The 21,696-nt window shown below is 33.4% G+C and overlaps 1 protein-coding gene across 4 annotated transcripts; it reads right to left on the bottom strand.

The window, feature by feature from the left end:
* Positions 1–2,567: 2,567 nt before the first annotated feature.
* On the bottom strand, positions 2,568–21,696 carry LOC133204443 (transmembrane channel-like protein 7). 4 transcript variants are annotated; one of them, XM_061340171.1, is made up of 19 exons: positions 21,555–21,696; positions 20,288–20,494; positions 19,462–19,687; positions 19,212–19,308; positions 18,722–19,009; positions 17,673–17,827; positions 17,151–17,301; positions 16,681–16,839; positions 14,254–14,396; positions 12,983–13,061; positions 12,004–12,101; positions 9,954–10,073; positions 9,244–9,319; positions 7,578–7,708; positions 7,183–7,347; positions 5,975–6,053; positions 5,308–5,449; positions 4,675–4,758; positions 3,219–3,331 (listed from the first exon to the last, which is right to left on the bottom strand). In XM_061340171.1, exons 1-18 carry the CDS (start codon positions 21,625–21,627, stop codon positions 4,694–4,696), a joined length of 2,454 nt encoding a protein of 817 aa, XP_061196155.1. In that variant the 5' UTR covers positions 21,628–21,696; the 3' UTR covers positions 3,219–3,331; positions 4,675–4,693. The 4 variants fall into 4 exon arrangements, with proteins under 4 accessions (XP_061196154.1, XP_061196155.1, XP_061196156.1 ...); XM_061340172.1 differs by having other exon boundaries at positions 4,675–4,755; XM_061340173.1 differs by lacking the exon at positions 4,675–4,758 and adding an exon at positions 4,335–4,365.

Below are 21,696 nucleotides of genomic sequence, written 5' to 3'. Positions count from 1 at the left end.
AAAAAGTAAGATTATTTTTATATTTCATTCTCTTGAACATGTTGTAATGCCCCTGAAATAAAAAAAAAAACAGTAGTCTTCACAATTTGGACCTCACAATACCTCAACAACTAGTGGTGCCCTTACAAACATTACCAACAAGTGGTGCCCTTAAAAACACTACCAACAAGTGGTGCTCTTACTACCAACTAGTGGTGCCCTTACTAACACTACCAACAAGTGGTGCCCTTAAAAATACTACCAACTAGTGGTGCCCTTACTATCAACAAGTGGTGTCCTTACAAACACAACCAACTCGTGGTGCCCTTACAAACACTACCAACAAGTGGTGCCCTTACAAAAACTACCAACAAGTGGTGTCCTTATAAATACTACAATTATGATGCCCTTCAAAACAAAACTTTACCAACTAGTGGTGCCCTTACAAACACCACCAAGTGGTGTCCTTACAAATACTACAAAAATGATGCCCTTCAAAACAAAACTTTACCAACTAGAGTGGTGCCCTTACAACACTACCGACAAGTGGTGTCCTTACTACCAACTAGTGGTGCCCTTACAATCGCTACCAACTAGTGGTGCCCTTACATACAACCAACAAGTGCCCTTACAAACACTACCAACAAGTGATACCCTTACAAACACTACCAACAAGTGATGCCCTTACAAACACTAGCTAAAGGTGCCCCTTCAACCAATACTTTACCAGTTAGAGGTCCCTTACAAACAATATTTCACCAATTAGATGTGCCCTTACAAATAATTTTTTTCCAACTAGTAGTCCCCTTATAGACACCTTGGTTTAATATCTTGTGGGATAAAATCCTTTGTAAGCCAATAACTGAGGAGTAATAACTATTATATCTTTTATAATACAGAAATGGTCAAAGTGCTAATTCTTTGTTGTAACCCTGATCAGAGATTGGGTTAAATTTTGAATCATTAAAAGAAGTAACATTAAAAGAAGTAAATGTACAGAATATACTGTACAAAATATTGTACAAAACAATATCATAAATACAAATAAAAACACACAAGGGTTTATCTCTGTTTAATTAAAACAATAATTATCAATATATAATTATGTAAATAATTGATTATATCTGTTTAATTATAATAATACATAAGAATACTTGTGTAAATAGTGTTTACAGACAAGGAATGTACAAGCCATGCACAGAAATACATTTCATTCTTCTTTCACCTGACAAAATGTTATAAAAGGTTCTGTGTGTATTCTCAGCTTCCCTATACAAACACTTGACATTCAACATCCACTGAGGTTAATTATCAAAGCATCAGAGTGTATAACAAAAAGACAAAGCCAACATTCAATAACATACTTTTAAACATTGCAGTGACCTCATTCTTCTGTTCTCTTGGTCATAATTCGAGAAATTCTCTTGGTTAAACCTGTAGAGGTCCAATAATAAAGCAGTCTCATGTAGGCCTACAGCAGTGAGTTTTCTATTCTTTACTTATTGGACTCTTCCAGGTAAGGTAATTTTAACAATGAACATTTAACATTTAATATTGAAATGGCAATATTTTAAGCAATGTACATGACTGCATACACCTCAATCAGTATTATCAGATTGTTTTGGGCTTTAAACAGCCTCAGAATTTTTCACATAGAACTGTATTTGACATATGTGCAAATATATTACTTGACATAAAATAAAGAGTAGTATGTGTGTTCACTTGCAATATATCAAAGCCAAGAGACCTAAAATTGCCACCTTCTAATTTTAATAAAAATGACTCTAGATTAAGATTGTCAAAATGCCCCTAAAATGAGATTAAAAACAGTTACATATATTTTACAATAATTTTAGAGGTAAATACAAGTCACGATGTTATGGTCTGGACACCACAGTTTGAGAAGAACGAGAAGAATTCTATGTTAGACGGTACATCTCCCTTCATCAAAGGGAAGACAAATAATTTGGCATCATATACTGAACACTGAATATATGTATGTACATATTAATGAAACAGAAAAGTTTCAAAGTTTAATAATGAAAACTTTTTTGTATGATAGTAATAATTTAGTAAGCTAATGGACAGCATTTTAACAGAAGGGAGATAACAACAATCATTGCACCTAGGAAGAACACCAACATTTAGGCACCAATCCTCTTTTTACATCTTTCATGTCTCAGAATGTACATACATTTTTGTTACAGGAAAAACATGGATACAAGTAAATCTCTGCTGCATTTCTATAATTACAGTTTTCACAGCATGTGATATTGTAACACAGCAGTAAATCTAACTAACAAAAAAAATACATGTACATAACAGGGACCAAAAAAAGAAGAAGAATTCAGAACAATAAAAATAACCTGAAGAATTTCAGATTTATACATCTATACAGAATTTGTTAGCAGCTGATCTTTAAATAAAATTTTGGGTGACTCTCGTCCTAAAATTCAAAGTTTTAATGAAAAGGTACATTAAATTTCATTTTTATCTTTTAAATAAAAACAAAAGTAAAATACATGATCACAAATGAAATGATGCAAATGTTACTGTTGACTCCCCCCCCCCCCACCCCCCTTCCCCGATTTAGCCAAATAAAACATTTTACTTACAATTTGTTTCAGAAACATATTCACAAGCATAAGCCACAAAAACACTGCAGGAAAAGTGGTAATCCATGAAAATTGGTCCCTTCATATAAAAGAACCTGACATCATTAAAGCCAACCTCCACAAATTTTACATTTGCAAAAACAATATATTGAAGTTAATTATGCCTTATGCCTATAATATTATGCATCATGCCCATCCATGATTTGACAAAGAAATTCAAGACAAAAATATGTCTCTCATCAAAAACAGGACAAAATACTCTAACTAAACATATATGTACCTATCACCTGAGTCAACTTAAAGTTGTAGATGTACACATATACACCATTTGAACATTCAATTTGACAAACTTATCACAGATTCCTTTTATTATAAGGATATATATCAAATAAAGAGAAGAAATCTCCCAATTGGACCCAATCTTTACCCAGGAAGATGATAAATGTACACAGATCAGAATCATTAAATATATTTAATTACGTCACAAATATAAAGTCCCACTTTGATACATGAACATGAATATAAAGTTTGTAAAAGTGGAAAATGGTCCCTCTGCTGATGTGTAAGACAATGGATTTCTGAAATCTTTTGTGTCTGAAATGGATGGTCAGTGTAGAATGCCGGTCAGTGTAGAATGCCATTCAGACTCCCATTAGACTCCCCCCGCCTCACTCTGGGGTTGCTAGGTGTCATCAATGCAGCATTTTCTGCTGCAGCTCTTGCAAACACACGATGACCTACAAAATACCAAGCAACATTAAAAATAGTTCACAGGCAAAAATAAACTCTAGAAGTGAATGATATACACCATTTTATTGTTGCTACTGGCAGTACATTCAACATAAATTTCATAGCTATAAATAAGGATAAAAATAAATTTTCCTGAGCTGTTATAATTTTTACATGTATAAATCTTATGGTAACATAATTTTACACTAGTACATGTATATCTGAGAATTATTTCCAAAAAAAGTTTAATATTATTATAAGGACAATAGAAAAGGCATAATTTTCTCTCAGTTAAAATCATATACTGTAAACGTACATACTAGTATTTCCACGTGGGATTAATTTATGCATTGTACACGGTGACATATTTTCTGCAGAAATTTGTCACAGCGTAATGAAAGTGCATTTAATTAAGACACAGAAAAGCAATCGTAGAAATCCTCATAATTTTCTACCTGTGGATTGAACAGAAATTGTAATTCCACACAATTATGACACCGTGGAAAAAGTATGTACCGGTACACAGTACTCATGCAACATAATTATCAATGAAAATCATGCACTCTATTCAAGGCTTGCACATTTTTCATGCTTTAATATAAGGAGTGGCACTGAAGCACAATTGTCTTTTATATCTTACACTAAGCTTACAGACATCATGTGCAACTTGAAATATATATTTTTATACATTGTGACATGACATTCTATTGACATAGTTGGCTAATATTATCATGCTTCAGCAAATCCTATGACATACTTCACATAAAGCATATTAATTTGTATAACTGTAATGGTGAAAAGAGTTTTATCAATGTGAATAGAGTACGATAATAATGGAACTTGAAAATTCAAGGATTTCAAACAATGAACCTCAAATGAAAGAAAAATTGAAAAAACATCTCAAAATTGTGGTGAAAAGTTGGAAATTTGAGATTTTTAAGCCTGAAATAGGCAAATAAAGAAGGGTATCATAACTGATGAAGAAAAAGCAGAAATGGTGAACAGTTTAACCTTTATGCTACTGTAGCCCTTTTCCTCTGAGCTGTTAGAATAAAATGGTACAAAGTTACTGGTATTTCATGTGGTGAAATCTAGGAACATTCAAAACTACAATCCACTTGTACACATAAAGTGAACAGACTGCTGACATTTAAACCAATGGCAGGGCAGGTTAAAAATTTCTCCTTGAAATACAACAGGGTTACTTACCAGTTTCTGAAAGAGATTGCATTTTTACAAACCACACACATTTCACTTTTTTTTTAAACAGCAAAGCCATATCAAGCTAAGGACATGCAAGTACATATCAACACCACATCTCAATCCCCACCACACCAAAATAGAAACATACTGAGCTCAAGGGAGATAACTTAGGAAGAGAAGTCTGAAATACTGATGGCTGGGACACTTCCTGGAAAATTCAGGTCAAATCCTGCTGTCAAAGGAACCAGAGTACAGAACAATGCAGAAAATGTACACGTATGTAACAGATGACTGTGATAAATACCTGTAGTGCAAATACACTGTACATATTTAGGTATAAACTGAAAACTTTCGGCAAGTAATTCCTTCAAATTTCAATGTAACAAACATCATCTCCATGCACTTTCTGCTTAGATCTACTATGTTTAAGTTTGATAGATGAACTGGAGTTTCAGCCTCATTTCAAAACTGATACATATACATGTACATAATTGCAGTCAAATGACAAAGGGTGTAAAAATTCATTCTGTGCAGAAATGAAAAAGACTATCTCTCCATAAAATAAATACCATATTCCATATGTGTAACAATATGCTAATGAAGTGCTCAATAAAAATAATCAAAACAAAATTTAAATCTACTAAAACTATTTAAAATCAAAATAGATTCCTATTGAAGAACAAACAAATGAAGTCATAAGAAAATAACCTGAAATGTAATTACATTATTTATTTCTGTGCCCAGAGTTTTAGTGATAGGCATTCTGGTTATAATGACATACCTGGTGACCTTTGACCTGCCTCCAAGGTCGAGATTGAGGTTGGAGATAACACTCTGCTCGCATTAGATTGATGGAGTTTCTCCTTCTTTTTGTGACTGACATCTTGTAACATTCTCAGCAAATAAGCTTTATCTCTCCCTTCCTGTGCAAAAAATTATTAATCAATTACCCAGTGCACTGAGAATGTACGCATGTTGTCCAACATCAATACTGTAGATTCCTTATTTTTCGCGAGTACTTATTATCGCGAAATGGTTCTTCAATGTCAAATCACGAGAAGTATAATTCGTGAGTGAATGGTTGATCGAGGGATTTTACATTGATTTCAGCACCAAAAAAATTAAAGCAAGTAATTTTATTTCGCGAGTGGTGCTTCTCGCGTAATTACGCGATAATTCATTCCTTGCGTATATTTAGGAATCTAGAGTAGTTACTATTCAATACATGTGAGAAGTCCAAAAACTACCATTTCTTGCAATATATATATGTACTTGCGATTTATATACACTGTATATAATAAAAAAAATTCCAGGAATTGCACTGAAATCTTGTAATTGTTCAAAAGTATGGAATATGCTCTCTCTGTTGTGTACACTGAAGATGTCATTATTTTGAGATACAAGTATTTATCTGTGTCAGAGAATAAATAATTAGTGATTTCACAAACCATATGTAGCTGTTGCCTCAATAGTGTCACCATCTCTTTGTGCCCCACCATCACAATTCTCATGTAGTAAGTCCCAACACTGAAAGCAGCAAAATGAATCCGTTTGTCAATGCTGTCATCTTAAAACCTCATTAGTTTAAACAATGTCATTTTTTTTTGAAACCTAGTAATTTTAATGTAGTGTTGCTGTTATTCTGTGAACCAGTGACTAACCAGATTGTAATCTGAGACCCCATGACACTGACTATGCACCATGATATTGTTATAAAGTTTACAGACCACATAGCTGCAGAACTGTAGCATTATGGTTTTAAATTTAGTCTTTGACCATAACGCTACAGATCCTGTAATACAAATAAAATACAATTTATGGCGCAAGATTTTCTGCGCATGGTTAGGATGTATTTCTCAACTTTCCAGCTTTGGTCAATCAACATCCTTTCCTTCCTTAATTCTAGACATATTCTATAACCAACCTGTATATTTTATCCACCTCCTAGCCATTTTTAGTCGTATTTACAGGCATCTTTAGCGAGATATCGTCAGTAAGTCAACATGGATGTTGAAAGACAGAAAATTCAAAACAAGTGAATTTATTGGTTAAAGACTAAAATGTAAAACCATAACGCTACAGTTCTGCAGATCTGCAGCTACAGATCATATAGCCACCATGACACTAACTACTCACTCCGACTGGATTTCAAGTTAAAGACTTACTAATATAGTACATGTACCACAAAGCCACCAGAGTACAGTCTTTACTTGTATATGAAGTTTAAGATTTACTTCTGGGCCATCAAGATGCTGGCTATACACCCTGAACTGGATATGACGTTAATGACTTGCAACAGAGCCACCAGGATGTTGGTTTTACACAGTGAACTGGATACAAAGTTAAGGACTTGCAACAGAGCCCCCAGGATGTTGGTTTTACACAATGAACTGGATATAAAGTTTAAGACTTACCACATAGCCACCAGGATGATCACTATAACACCCTGGACTGGATATAAAGTTAATGACTTACCACAGAGCCACCAGGATGTTGGTTTTACACAATAAACTGGATATAAAGTTTAAGACTTACCACATAGCCACCAGGATGTTGAGTATACACCCTGGACTGGATATAAAGGTAATGACTTACCACAGAGCCACCAGGATGATCACTATAACACCCTGGACTGGATATAAAGTTAATGACTTACCACAGAGCCACCAGGATGCTGGCTATACACCCTGGACTGGATATAAAGTTAATGATGTCACGGAGCCAAGACCAATTTCCTTTCCAGCTGTCAATCAGTTGGGTCACAATGGAATAAGCCCTCTCTTCTCCACGAAATGGACCACAAACTTTACTTGGTTCAATTCTATGAATAAAAAAACTATTAATAAAAAAAAAAAAATAAAAATATGAAATAAAAAATTCAAATATGCTTAAAATTTTCCACATAAGAAATAAGGTCAATTTATTGAAAATGCTGGGATACAAATTATAAAATGAAAAATTCAAATATGTCTTAAAATTTTCCACATAAGAAGTAAGATCAACTTATCGAAAATGCTGGAAATGTATAACAGCACTGAACCAAATTCTTACATGATGACCCCAACAGCCACGGCTACCATGGCCATCAGGAAAAAAAAGAACAGGAAGCCCATGAAAATGGTGTGACTTTTGGCAGCTCTCCAGGGTCGCAATGAAGGCCGGCAGTTCTGAAGAACACTAATCTGGGGAAAAAAATGAAAGGGTTTTGTAGCACAAAGTTTTGAAATTAAAGTTATTAATTTAAGGAAACAAGAGGCCCATGGGCCACAACGCTCACCTGAGTAACTTTGGCCCTGCTGTTCTTTACCAGATTTTCCCCTTGTAATACCTATTGTGGCCCCATCCTATCCCCAGGGGTCATGATTTGAACAATTTAAAATCTACACTACCCCAGGATGCTTCCTTGTAACTTACAGCTTATCTAACCAAGTGGTTCTTGAGAAGAAGATTTTTAAAGATTTTTCCTATACATTTCAATGTAAAACTTGGATTCCCCATTGTGGCCCCACCCTACCCCCAGGGGTCATGGTTTGAACAATTTAGAATCTACACTATCTCTGGATGCTTCAACATAGGTTTCAGCTTTTCTGGCCCAGTGGTTCTTGAGAAGTAGATTTTTAAAGATTTTTTCCTATATATTTCAATGTAAAACTTGGATTCCCCATTGTGGCCCCACCCTACCCCTGGGGGTCATGATTTGAACAATTTAAAATCTACACTACCCCAGAATGCTTCCATGTAAGTTTCAGCTTTTCTGGCCCAGTATGGTTCTTGAGAAGAAGATTTTTAAAGATCCTATATATTTCAATGTAAAACTTGGATTCCCCATTGTGGCCCCACCCTACCCCCAGGGGTCATGATTTGAACAATTTAGAATCTACACTACCCCAGGATGTTTCCACATAAGATTCAGCTTTTCTGGCCCAGTATGGTTCTTGAGAAGAAGATTTTTTAATGACCCCACCCTAATTTTGTCTTTTCTTGATTATCTCCCCTTGTAAGGGGGCTTGGCCCTTCATTTTGACAATTTAAACTCCCCTTCACCTAAAAATCCTTTGTACCAACTTTGGTCAATATTGGCCATGTGGTTTTTTGAGAAGAAGTTTAAAATGTGAAAAGTTTACAGACGGACGGATGGACAGACAGACGGATGGACGGACGGACAGACAACAGGTGATCAGAAAAGCTCACTTGAGCTTTCAGCTCAGGTGAGCTAAAAATGAAATCAAATGACACTATAGTATGAAGTATGAAGAGCTAACTTGATATTGTTATCTTAAATTTGTTTGTTAGAAGAAATCGAAAATGATCTAAAACAATTATACCTTTTGTTTTTATAAATCAGTCTTTCTAAATGTTTTCTTCAAGAATTCAGATAATTAAAGAATGAATTGAATAGCTACCCAAGTTATACTGTATAACCTGGATTGGGGCAGTTTACACTTTATAAACCACAAAAAAATTCACTCCTTCTAATTTAATTTTCCATCATCAAGTATACAAAATAGGACAATTTTTCCTTCAAAAATGCCTTCAAATTGAACATATTTCAAAAGTAACATCATGATTAATAGGTTTTTGACTTAAGTCATTGTGACGTAGGCAACACAGGTTATACAATATAAACTAATTTTTTATCCAATCAAATGACACGTTACTACCAAAATTATATTATATAACAATATTAAGTAAAATGTTCTAAGCTGCTTATACGTACCATTTTGACATAGAAGATAATGAAGAGCTTAACCATCATAACAAGAGACAAAAGTGGAGAATAAAATGTTCCCAACCTGTAACACAAACACAAATCATATAACTTATAATCTGTGATACTTAATCTAATACTATAAATAAGTTTTATAAATCAAACTGTTGATGGAAGCAGTCACACAATGTTGATATTGGACTGACTTAAGGTAACATTTTTTTCTGGATCCAATTAATATGTTGCCTTCATAATCACTCAATAAATAACTGTATAATATTTACCAGTATGATAAACTATTTCCAAAGGTATATTTTTATGGGCCCGAATCGATAGATCGGGGGCGCATATTGTTTTTGTCCTGTCTGTCTGTTGTCAACTTTAACCTTCGCCATAACTTTTGAACCATAGGAGATAGAGACTTCATATTTGGTATGCATACTCCACTAATTAAGTTCTTTCAAATGACATCAAGGTCAATGACCTTGTGACCTTGACTGTGACCTATACGCTAAAAATAGCTTTTTCGAACTTTGTTGCCGCCGGGTGCATAGTGTTTCACAAACACATCTTGTTTTCTCATGAAATTCAGAGCATTTTATGTTTTATATTTCTACTCTGTAACAGATACAGAAAATGGTATGCATATGTCATATATTTCCCTTGAGGGAGAAGAATTAATTGTACTAAGTCTGATGATATCTTATTCTGATACTTACCAGCACAGAGCCTGGGAGTAGATCAGATCCAATGTGTTCCTCCCAATGTCAAACTCTGGCCCTGCAGTCTGTCCTCCCTGCCCTTCCTCTTTCTTCTTACAACAATACTTTGCAAAAATTCTGTAAGACGAATAAAACAATGTCAAATAACCTACATAGAAACCAAATGACAATTAGAGCTACTGTGAGCACTGAGCTCACAAAATGATAATCCATATAACTGACACAAGAAACCCTAAACATCTGTCCAATCAGAACATTAAATAGGAGGTGTACAATGGCACTATGTAGTAAATATTCTGTGAACATTTCTAAATTTTATTCAGTGGTATAGGAGGAGGAATACTAAAGCAGCACAAAAGGCACTAAAATATTACCACTTAATTTTGTCAAATATCCTTCGTGACGAATATGATAGTGTCAAATATATTACATGATAAACAGAACAGTGTCAATTATCCTACAAGATGAAGAGAACTGTTTCAATATTATCCTACAAGATGTAATAAAGTGTCAAATATCCTACAAGATGTAATGAACAGTGTCAAATATCCTACAAGATGTAATGAACAGTGTCAAATATCCTACATGATGTAATGAACAGTGTCAAATATCCTACAAGATGTAATAAACAGTGTCAAATATCCTACATGATGTAATGAACAGTGTCAAATATCCTACATGATGTAATAAACAGTGTCAAATATCCTACAAGATGTAATGAACAGTGTCAAATATCCTACATGATGTAATGAACAGTGTCAAATATCCTACATGATGTAATGAACAGTGTCAAATATCCTACAAGATGTAATGAACAGTGTCAAATATCCTACATGATGTAATAAAGTGTCAAATATCCTACAAGATGTAATGAACAGTGTCAAATATCCTACAAGATGTAATGAACAGTGTCAAATATCCTATATGATGAACAGTACAGAGTCAAATATCACACAAGATGAACAGTGTCAAATATCCTACTATACGAGGGGTGATCAAAAAGTTCGCGAACTACCTCTATATTTACAAAGCCACGATTCAGATCAGGATGAAATTTGGCACACATATAGTCATACACATGTTCTGTAAATAGCAGGTGCCAAGTTATGTTTAGCTCCATGTTTGTGACGTCACAATGTGAAAATGACGTTAATATGTAGGTGAGTTGTGACAAAAAATGGTTGACTCATTCTTACTCGAGCAACGAATGGCAGTAAAGTTTAACGTGTATCTTGGAAATTCCTTTGCAGTAGCATATAATAATTTATACAACATAAATGAAGACAAAAGACTTGCCAGAAATTTAATCATTAATTGGATTGATTGTTTTAGTGAAGAAAGGGAGATGATTAAAAATGATGTTTGTTCTGTTGCCCAGTGAAAGCAAGCAGGGAGAGAGATGTGTCCTTAGTTGAGCATTTTGTTATGAAAGATCGCCAAGTTACAGAAGGAAAAATAGTTGAATATCTTAACAATAATATAGTTATTGAATCCCTAAAATATCGTTTACTTTAGACTTTAAACATAGCAGATATGATAAAAAGAAGGCGCCCATACTATATCCATATTGGATAAACGACGCTCCCAAGACAGAGGACTCGGGTTGTGATGGTCACCATGCTCATTCTGGGGAAGGATATCTTTATCCACCTGTCCTATTGCCTAGATTTGGTCATATTTGACAAATGGACTGTTCTCTTCTTATAAAAAATAACTTGCATGGTAAGAAATATAAGACTCGGAAAAATCTTTCAGCTTCTGTGAACAGAACGCTATGGAGCATGTCATGTGACCACCTGGATCATGTGATTCGCGCATGGGCAGAACGGTGGCAGATGTGCATTAAAATCGGAGAAGACTACTTTAAAAAATAATGAACATTGAAACCTAATTTTATTTCTTTTATGGAAGTAATTCAATTAGTTTGCAAACTTTTTGATCATCCCTCAAATGAACATAATGTCAGATATCCTATATACATGTATATCATAAAAACAAATATCTTCCAAAAATAACCAATGTATATCTAAAAGAATACTAAATGTACCTGCGTAAGAATTCCAGAACAAAAGTTGCTCCAAGAATAAAGAAAAAGTCTACCAACACGAGACGATAAATCTCATTGCCCACACTTGTCTCCCAGCACTGCAATAAAATATAAATAATATTAACTTTTTCTTTTTCATTCCAACTTTGAATCAAGAATTGAGTCAGAGAGAGTATACTTTTTTTTAGTTTACAACATAAGTATACACTAAAAAAAAAACTTTAAAAATTAAAGAGAATACTGTACAAGTATAAGTGCAGAAACTGTTTCCAGTTAATAAAAAAAATCATCACACCATCATTACTTTTGTCAGATATAAGGTGAAAGCTTCAATACCTATTCAAATTAATATTTTTGATGGAAAACAGACTCAGATTACATAACCTCAACACTTTTCATTGATGTAAATATACTGACACTAGTAGTTTAATGATTCTCAACTCTGTACTAGATCATTGGTAAAGATGGACTAGATCATTACAGATGTGCAATTTGTACAAAAATATTTTTAAAAATCCAATTTCTAACACTATTATTATTTAATTCTAAATGCAGATGTAATGACATAAATAACAGAGTTTAGCAAATCCTTTAAATTTAAAAAAACTACGAAAATGTCACATTCTGAATAATTTGTTAGTATGATGTAAAATATTTATTTTTGGTATTCATGACAAGTAACTTAAGGAGGCTGGGGGGTCAACAAATTAACCATCAGATATAACTTAATTTTTTAGATAGATATCTTAAGCTGTCAACTATCATTTGGCAAACAAAAATTTCATACATTTTAGTTTTAAAATTTGATCATTTTTGTATATCTTTATATGGAGCTCTTCTTCTAAAGGAGATCAATATAGTCTGAAAATGGCCACAACCACCCAGCCCTCTTAAACTAGTGTTTGTGTTTTGAACAAGATCCCATGGGCTACAGAATAATGTAGGATTTTGTGCACTTGCCAAGCTCGAGGTAACTTACTATTTTTTTATCATTAGCTGTTTCAGTGAACCAGAAATATACCAGGATTCCCAGCACATAGGTTTTGAGCAACATGGTTCTGTGGATGAAAAACATACAGTGAATTGATGATTCATATAAATTTGTCATCAAAATTATGTTTTGTCATGGGTAACAAATTAAAAGGCTTCATGCACCTCAAAGAATAAGCAAAGTTTAAGTGATATATGGACCACAATTTTGCATATTTCCACCAATGTAAAACAGGTCTAGATGATTTTCATATATGGTATTTAAGAATAATACATCATGATACATGTAATTGAAAATTGCTAAAAATATACTTCTTAAACAAGCAAGTTTTTCTGATCAATCAGTAAACACCATATTCACACAACCATGAATAGACATTCAAGAGACAATAAAAGAACATGTGCTACTGCATTTTCCTAAAAACAATTTTCTTTGAAACAAAATCTTTAGAAATAAAATACACTGTTAAAAGAATTACATTTGTAGATTTTCCTTCATATTTAATGTGAACAAACATAACATTTTTATCTCAGAAAAAAGAAACATATTTATATATGTAAAACGGCACTTTTGTTTGTGGAGGAATAACATACAATCACAATATTGTAAACTACAAGAATACAGGTACATGCTTTATTTTCACTATTGGCAAATTAAACTTCTTGCTTAGCTGTCCAATTTTTGTGAATACTTCATGTACTAGTATTTTGAGATTTTCCCGCATATAGATTTGTCACATTCATGTGTTTACTATATAGACTAAAACAAGACCTGTGTACATAACAGTACAAATTTCATGCGTGCTGAAACCATGAACAATATAAACGGTCAAAGTAAAGACATATTCTCAGATTATAAGCAATCTTAGGTGTTGTATGAGCTTCATCTCCATTATAATATAAGTTAGGCCATGATTGGATTTTGATGGAGAGACAGAGAATGATTAGGGGAAAAAACCTATTTGTTGTGACCCAAATAAAAACAGATTCAGAAGTGTTTGTTTGAAGTGTTTGTACCATCATCATCACCATACTTTGCTATGGTGTCCAGGAAGCACATAGTTTGAGGCAATTCTTTAACCAGAGTAACCCTGTTTTAAACTTTTGAGAAGCAAAGCAATACCTGGACAATCAGTTTCCAATCTGTTTCTGTTAAGGAATATAGCATTATTGATAACAGATACACACAGACAATTATTTGTTCTTCTATTAGTTAACCCAAGGCATGAAAAGAGGACTTCTTTTAAACTAATAAAATACCTGATCATGTTGATGTACAATTCATTCTTTGGTTCTTCATATCTTTCATATCTAGCAATCATGGAGAAGATTGGTGGAAAAATCAAAAATATTCCTGACACACAGAGAGACAGCGCCATATCACTCAAAATATAAACGGTCAGCTAAAAAATAATCCACAGCAGAGGATTAGCAAGAATTGAAAACACACTTTTCTGAACAATCATGTAAGTAAGCATATCAGCATATTTTTTAACTAGTCTGATTTAAAAATTTTTTTAGATATGTGTACTAGTTTAAAAAGTTCTCTTTAATTTCCATCATTCTGTTCATTTTAAAGACAAGTACTTTTTCCCAACTGACTTTCAGAATGACATCACAATATCAGAAATGTCTCATACAAGATGTTACCAATAATGGCTAGATACCATGCAACATTTTTAATTTATAAACATGTTCTGAGTTTGTTAGTGCATGCTCCAATATCAGAAACCTACATGTATATGCAAGAAATACTGTAGATCACCATATTTTTTCGCGATGCTTTACTATTGTGGGAAAATTTTTGTATTTATAAGCGAGACAAAATTTTCACGAATTATTGTAGTTTTTGTATATAATCTTCAATAATATAAATATATGTGTCTGAGAATAACATTTTCACAAGCAGCTTGCGAAAATAGGCAAAACTGAAGTTCTCGCAAATAAAAAGTGATTTACAGTACAATCATGTAAGGTACCTTTACTTCATTGGAAAAGAAAGAAGTAACAGTAACAACTGACAATTAGAAATGAATTTACAAAAATAAGGTTTATCTTTGAATCTCAACCATCATTCAAACTGCTACAGCAGATTATAGTAGACATACATTTTCTCTGATTTACAGTAAGATTCAAAGTAAGAGTTATACAGAATAAAACAATGAACTCATGCTTTAAATATTGTCTATTGTACCTTCTCCAGTATCTGCCAATAAAGTGGATCACAAAAAAGTTGAAAATGTTGCATTTTTAGAGGTTGATTAATAATATGAATAATTCAACAATTTGTACAATAACTGTGAAACACACCTAACAGGCCCTTAGAACACAGGGAGGGGGGCCTTTTCTGAGTACAATATTTTGCTATCGTAAACTTTCCGTAAGATGCTGCTTGGCCCCCTCACTTTTTGTTGCTCAAAAGTCAAGCACTGGCAAGTTGTAGGATTTGGACAGTTAATTAGTTTTTTTTTGGTGTGTGTCAGTTTTTTTTTTTTTTTAGATATTTTTTTTTTTTTTTTTTTTTTGCTTATCAGATTTTTTGGGAAGTTAGCCCCCCTCCTTTTGAAACCGTTCCTACGGGCCTACCTAATTACCAGTTGGAGGAATTTCATGTTGATAATTTTTATAACAAAATGCTGATTCATAAATAAGCTAAAATGTTCATGCTTGAAAATATGCTAAATTTTTACTGCATCAAACATTTCAAACTTGAAACTTTGCAACAGCAATAAAGAGAATAATGATCCTTGGCTTAGTTTCTCTTTGTGGCAAGATTTATTGCAATCAGACTAAAACTGTAGGAGGAGTAGCCTTTTACAAGAGTTTTACAGAAATTTTTAATTTTAATAACCATGGCAACAATGTTCATCAAAGTAAAAAAAAAACATTTAGGGAATTATGTATCTCAGTTTAGTGTACTTGCATGCCAAGCTACTAGTATATTAAAATAAGACCAAAACTGTAGGAGGAGTAGCATTTTAAAAGTATTTTACAGAAATTTGTATTTTTTAGTAACCTTGGCAACACCATTCATGGAAATCAAAAACGGATATACAGAACGATGTATCTTAGAGTAGTCTACTTTTTTGTCAAGTTATATTGTAATCAGACCAAAACTGTTGGAGGAGTAGCGTTTTGAAAGTATTTCACAGAAAACTGTGTTTTGAGTAATAATGGCAACACCATTGATTGAAATCAAAAACTGATAAACAGAATTATGTATCTTAGTGTACTTCTGTGCCAAGTTATATTGAAATCAGACCAAAACTATAGGAGGAGTAGCGTTTTGAATGTATATCACAGAAATTTCTAATTTTAGTAACCTTGGCAACATCGTTCATTGAATTCAAAAATCGATTTATAGAATTATGTATCTTAGTGTAGTCTACTTGTGTGCCAAGTTATACTGAAATCAGACTAAATCTGTAGGAGGAGTAGCATTTTGAAAAATTGTTTACAGACAGACGGATGGACGACGGACACCTTATTATCCCATAAGCTCTTCTAGTCTCTGAGCAATAGAGCTAAAAAAGTTAGTTTTGAGTACTTTATCCAAATTTACACAATAATCATCTTGTGAAATTTATATGAGTAGAACTTTTTATTTACACAAAGCAATTTTTTCTGTCCAATCTTTCAAAACCCCTCCTTTTCCCAGGTAATGAGTACCTTTCAATGAACCCTTACCTTGAGTGAATCATTCCTTGATATCCAGAAAACAAGATAAGACAGGCCACCAATGGCACCCAGGATGATCAGGTTTGTAAACACTCGCAGGAAGAACAACTTACATTTCTCTTCCATGTTCTTCTTGACCTTTTTCTTTTTACTGCCTGATAAATACTCCTTCAAATGACAGGATAATAATAATCAAGCTGGGTATAGACTTACAGTACATGAAGATTGTAATTATCATGCCAAAGTACTGTGATCAGACTTCTAATAATTATTGGTGGTGCAAACAAACATTTATCAAGGTCTACAGAAACTGCATTTCTTTCAGAGATCAATACCTTTAAGTTTTCTTATTCAGTTAAAATACCATGTGTTAAAAACCTATACAATGTATATTTTTTTTGTTTAAATTGAAAATAATTCATTGATTCAGTGCTATAATATTTGACATAATTTAGTTGACATCTGTAATTCTGCCTTACCTTCATTTCATTGTAGAAGCTCTTATGTTTGAGTTTAGCTGCTGCTTTGTCTGTGATGTTATAGTCCCAGCCACAGAACACACGACTCACATTGTAAAACGTGTGAGTGCCACTGCCCTCAATGTAATTCATTTTGTAGGAGTGGGAGATACTGCAAAATTCAAAAGGATACCTCAATATTCATATCAATGTCTGCATTAAAATTTAACATATTAATGTGGAATCATTTTTAATTCCTGGGGGTCAATGTTTAATGGCAGCCAAAATTTTACTGGTTTGTGGGAATGTTATTTCATGATTAAACAGTATATACAGAAGAATCAATGAACTAGTATTTACAAATATCATTCATGGAGATGTAAATTTGAGGGTACAAATATCCATAATTTTCATGAACATTGGTCCCCCATGAACAATGATGATTCAACAATATGTTGGAAATACCTCATACAAATAAATGCAATTCATATTTGTAAAATAGAAAACTAAATTTCAATATTATATTAGAATTCTAGGCCTTACCTCATAGCTAGTGTGATAAGACAGAGGATGTAGTAGCCACCACATGTAAAAAGATAGGCATACTTCATGTCATACATAGTGGTAGAATTCCTTGGTATGGCAATTTTCTCATTGGTGTAAAATCCATAGTACATTTCAGTGTTGTTAAACCAGTTCTATAAATGTAAACCACTAAATAAAAGAATTTTACATACTTATGCCTCAATATATTTTTTTTTTACTTTAAATGTTTTTTACAACAGAAAGTTTATCTGTTTCTGAAGGTATGCTAGAAATAAGCTTCAATATCCTCTACATTACTTTATAAAGTCAATTCACTTCTTTATATCTAAAGCCCCATAAACCATAATGTTCTACTAAGACACATATCTATCTCCATCAAATGAACACATAATGAATCTCTATTTTGTGGCTCCCAAACTAAATATCATATAATTGTATACAGGTCTTGATGGATATACATTTGCTGTACTTCAGGAAACAATCCAGAGTAAAACTGAACCCCACATGTCCCAGATGTAGAACTTTGGTGACCAGCCTTCTGTTCTGTAGAAGCACTTATGGAAGCCTAAGCCCAAGGAATGTGAATCTACACTACATATAGATAGCTGCATATTTATGGGGATATTTTGAAATAAATTTACCAAATTTTAGCCCTGTTATGCATAATCATTTTTTCCCCTTAATTTCAAAAATAAAAAAATTGATCTCTTTCTTTTATATGCATGTATAACTTGTTTAATTTTACTTTTTATTTTTACCATATCCCTCCCCCATATCACTGGAAGGGGAGTATATTTTGGATATTTTTTGAAGGAAAAACTGGCCAAAGTGGAGATGTGCAGTATACATGAATTCTATCTTGACTGTTGTTCACAAACAATCTTAGTGCTTACATTTCTTATTGGTAGTTCCTGTAAATTTTACAGAAAACACACTTTCTGTCAGAAGTTCCTCCCCAGTATATGTTATAGCTATAGTGACCTTTCAGTACTAACTTCCTGTCAGTATATTCCAGCTGTAGTGACCTTACAGTAGATTGTACTTACACCCCCTGTCAGGAGTTCCTCCCCTGTAAATGTGACACTCGTTGTATTCTCCGGCCAGCCATATCCAGTAGGTTCCTTCAGATAGTACCTATAGAGAATCTGGGGGATAACAACAAACCCAAAAGTCAAGGTAAACACAGGGATGTTCAGGAGGAAAATCCACTTCAGAAACAGGAAGTAGGAAGTCACGCCCGTCCCAAAGTGTCCCTCTATCCTCTTCATATGACTTCTCCATAACTCCAAGGAGTAGGCAAACTCAGCCATTCGATGCTTGAAGTGCATCCAGGACTAGAAGTGTGAAAATAACTGTCAACACCATGGAATTAGGACATCCAAATTTCAATTTTTAACTTTAAGTGTTTTTAAAATGCAAATTCTTGTAACAATGACAATATATGGTATGTTATTTGGTGTTTTAAATGTACATATGTTTTACAATTCGAAAATCTAATATACAGAAACAATACACTATCCCTGTTTTGACACTTACGATTCCAATACTGTACTTAGTCCTTTTCCACCATCCTATATTTTTATGCTTGCCTCTCTTCAATGTCATCTGTTTCCTGGTTTCTGAAGTAGTTTTTCTAAAACATAAACCAAAATATTTACTGAGGAGAAATGCAAGCAAACAACACAAAACATTTAACATCAAGATGTGAACAACTACAGTAATGGCAAATGATACAGAGAGCATGTACCATTTACAAACAAATGACATGATTGAATGAAATTCATACTTGATTGAAATTTTATCCTGCATAGGTAGAGCAATTCTCCTCAATGTCTCTGTTGTTCTGGCTTCTCCATCTAACTCATCCATATATTCATCATTGCGTTTGAATGACTCTGCCAGTTCGTCCGCTCCCTTCCCCCGAGCAGCTCTAATTGTTCCATGTAGGGATCGTCTACTGCTTTTCCTTCTTCGGAGAGACTCTTTGGCTGTCACACTACTGGCTATTTGCTCTGTAAGATAAGACACAAAAGATTTACTCAGATATTTTTCATAGCCTTGTTTATTATGAACATGGATATAACAGAGTTTTTTTGGAATCCCATTCCAATTTCTTTACAATTCTTTGTAAAGTTTTATGGATATAATGAACTCAGATATAGCAAATTTATGGATAGAATGAACTGATTTTTTTACCCCTAGAGGTTAAAATAATGAAATTTACATCTTTTATAACAAATTTTCAAAGATAAAATAACTTAAGTAATTAATACTTCCCAAAATACATTTGATAGTCATACTTGACAAAAAAATCCATGTTGTGAATTTTCATATATACTTCAGTGAATTTGTCATACGAATATAACAAATTATGGATATAGGGAAATAAATTCCCAGGTAGCCAGGACTTCATTATAACCAAGTTTTACTATATACTGATTTGATGTCTTGTTTTTCATTTACATTTTAGCTGCATCCACATATGGTAATTTATGTTCACTTTACACAGTTTTAAGTGATTTGATAAGAATGCTTTATTACAGTCTTTTATTATTTAATTAAACTTTAAATTTTCTCAGAGTGGTTGTAGATGACCACTCTTGACCACTGACCAAGCTGTCGACTGGGGAGGGAGTTAATCAGATCAGCAGTGTCCCTCAGTTCCTCTGTGGCCGCCCATCTCCTGCGAGTGCTGCCTTCTTGATTGAATTCCTGTGAACCATCAGAACCCCGGCGATCTTGCATGTGTATCCCCTCCACGTCTACAACCACTCTCTCCCTGTCGTGTGGGAGACTGTCATCACGGTATGCTGGGTTAACTTAAAAAATCAACAATAATTGTGTAAACACTGCTATAAATAACATCTACTGAAGGGTAATGACAATATGCTACATTGTTATGAATACATCTGTCAAGTAGCTATGAGTGAGAATAGAAATGTACAGTAATATTGTGATGGTTTATTGTTATTCTAAACATGCTACAGAATGCATATTTCACTTTTCAAAGTATCAGAGGTGGAAAAAAAGGTTATACTGAAAGTTGGATATCATATGTAGTTCATACAATATTGTGCTTATTTTAAATTTAATGATTTTATACTTCTGAATCAGTACACGTATTTTGCTTACATTTTGGAGTGTTTTGTTTACATTTGATACTTACAATGCACTGTGTCTAAAACAAAACAAGAGGTCTAAGTTGCTGTGCTTTAATATTTTTGTTTATAGTTCCAGCAAGGCTCTTTAACTAATAACCAAATTCTAACAATGCCTCAAACAGTTTTTATCTGGAGAGAGAAGAAAACAGGTAACAGGAAAAAGAAAACCAGTCAACTTTTACCAGAAGCCTCCAAATCTAACAAACGTTTTATGTATTTTGATGAAATGCTTCAACATTTCTTTACAATGAAATTTTCTCTTGAAGTCTCTTCAGAACTGCAGAGTGTGTGCAATTAAACAGGTATCGAATTATATTTCTTTATGATCTCAACTTCATTTTTGAGCACGGTTAAAAACACCAAGGGTGCTCATCACCTTTATAAAATATGAGGAATTTCAAAATCCATGCATGCAAAAATGAAGAATTTTAAAATCCAGTCATGCATGTATGTATTGTATCTGTGTATCTGTCCAATGAACATGACCTAAATTCTCACAAAGTGACCATGAAAAATAAAAATAGAGTTAAAAACATGAAAAAAATAATTTCAATGAAAAGTTAAGGTAAATGAGAGAAACAATTTTAAGTTTGTAGGACAAAAGTGTATCATACTGGTACATATAATTGCTCCACAAATTTCAAAGACTTTAATAGAATCTTGTTTCTCCCCCTATGTCTTAATCCCTATAATTACTATGGTATATACTTGTACTTACAGTGTGACCTCTCTGTCATAGGTATGTCCTGACCCTGACCACCTGGTCCATAACTATTCCCATAGCCAGCCATTTCCTCAGGTCAGCTGGTCAACACATGCTGCTTCTTTCAAATCCAGTGTATATTCTCTGCTTGTTCCAA

This window comes from Saccostrea echinata, unplaced genomic scaffold, assembly GCF_033153115.1.
Source record: "Saccostrea echinata isolate AGI-Se365-2 ecotype Australia unplaced genomic scaffold, CSIRO_AGI_Sech_v1 ptg000053l, whole genome shotgun sequence".
Lineage (NCBI taxonomy): Eukaryota > Metazoa > Mollusca > Bivalvia > Ostreida > Ostreidae > Saccostrea > Saccostrea echinata.
This window is presented reverse-complemented; position numbering and strand designations above follow the sequence as displayed.

Excerpts from the sequence above, each read along its gene's own strand:
- LOC133204443 (XM_061340170.1), bottom strand. The coding sequence starts at position 21,627 with ATGGCTGGCTATGGGAATAGTTATGGACCAGGTGGTCAGGGTCAGGAC. Across the intron at positions 19,688-20,287 it reads CCTCCCCAGTCGACAGCTTG|AGCAAATAGCCAGTAGTGTG; the intron begins GTCAGTGGTCAA and ends CTTATCTTACAG. Across the intron at positions 16,840-17,150 it reads GCTTCTACAATGAAATGAAG|GAGTATTTATCAGGCAGTAA; the intron begins GTAAGGCAGAAT and ends TGTCATTTGAAG.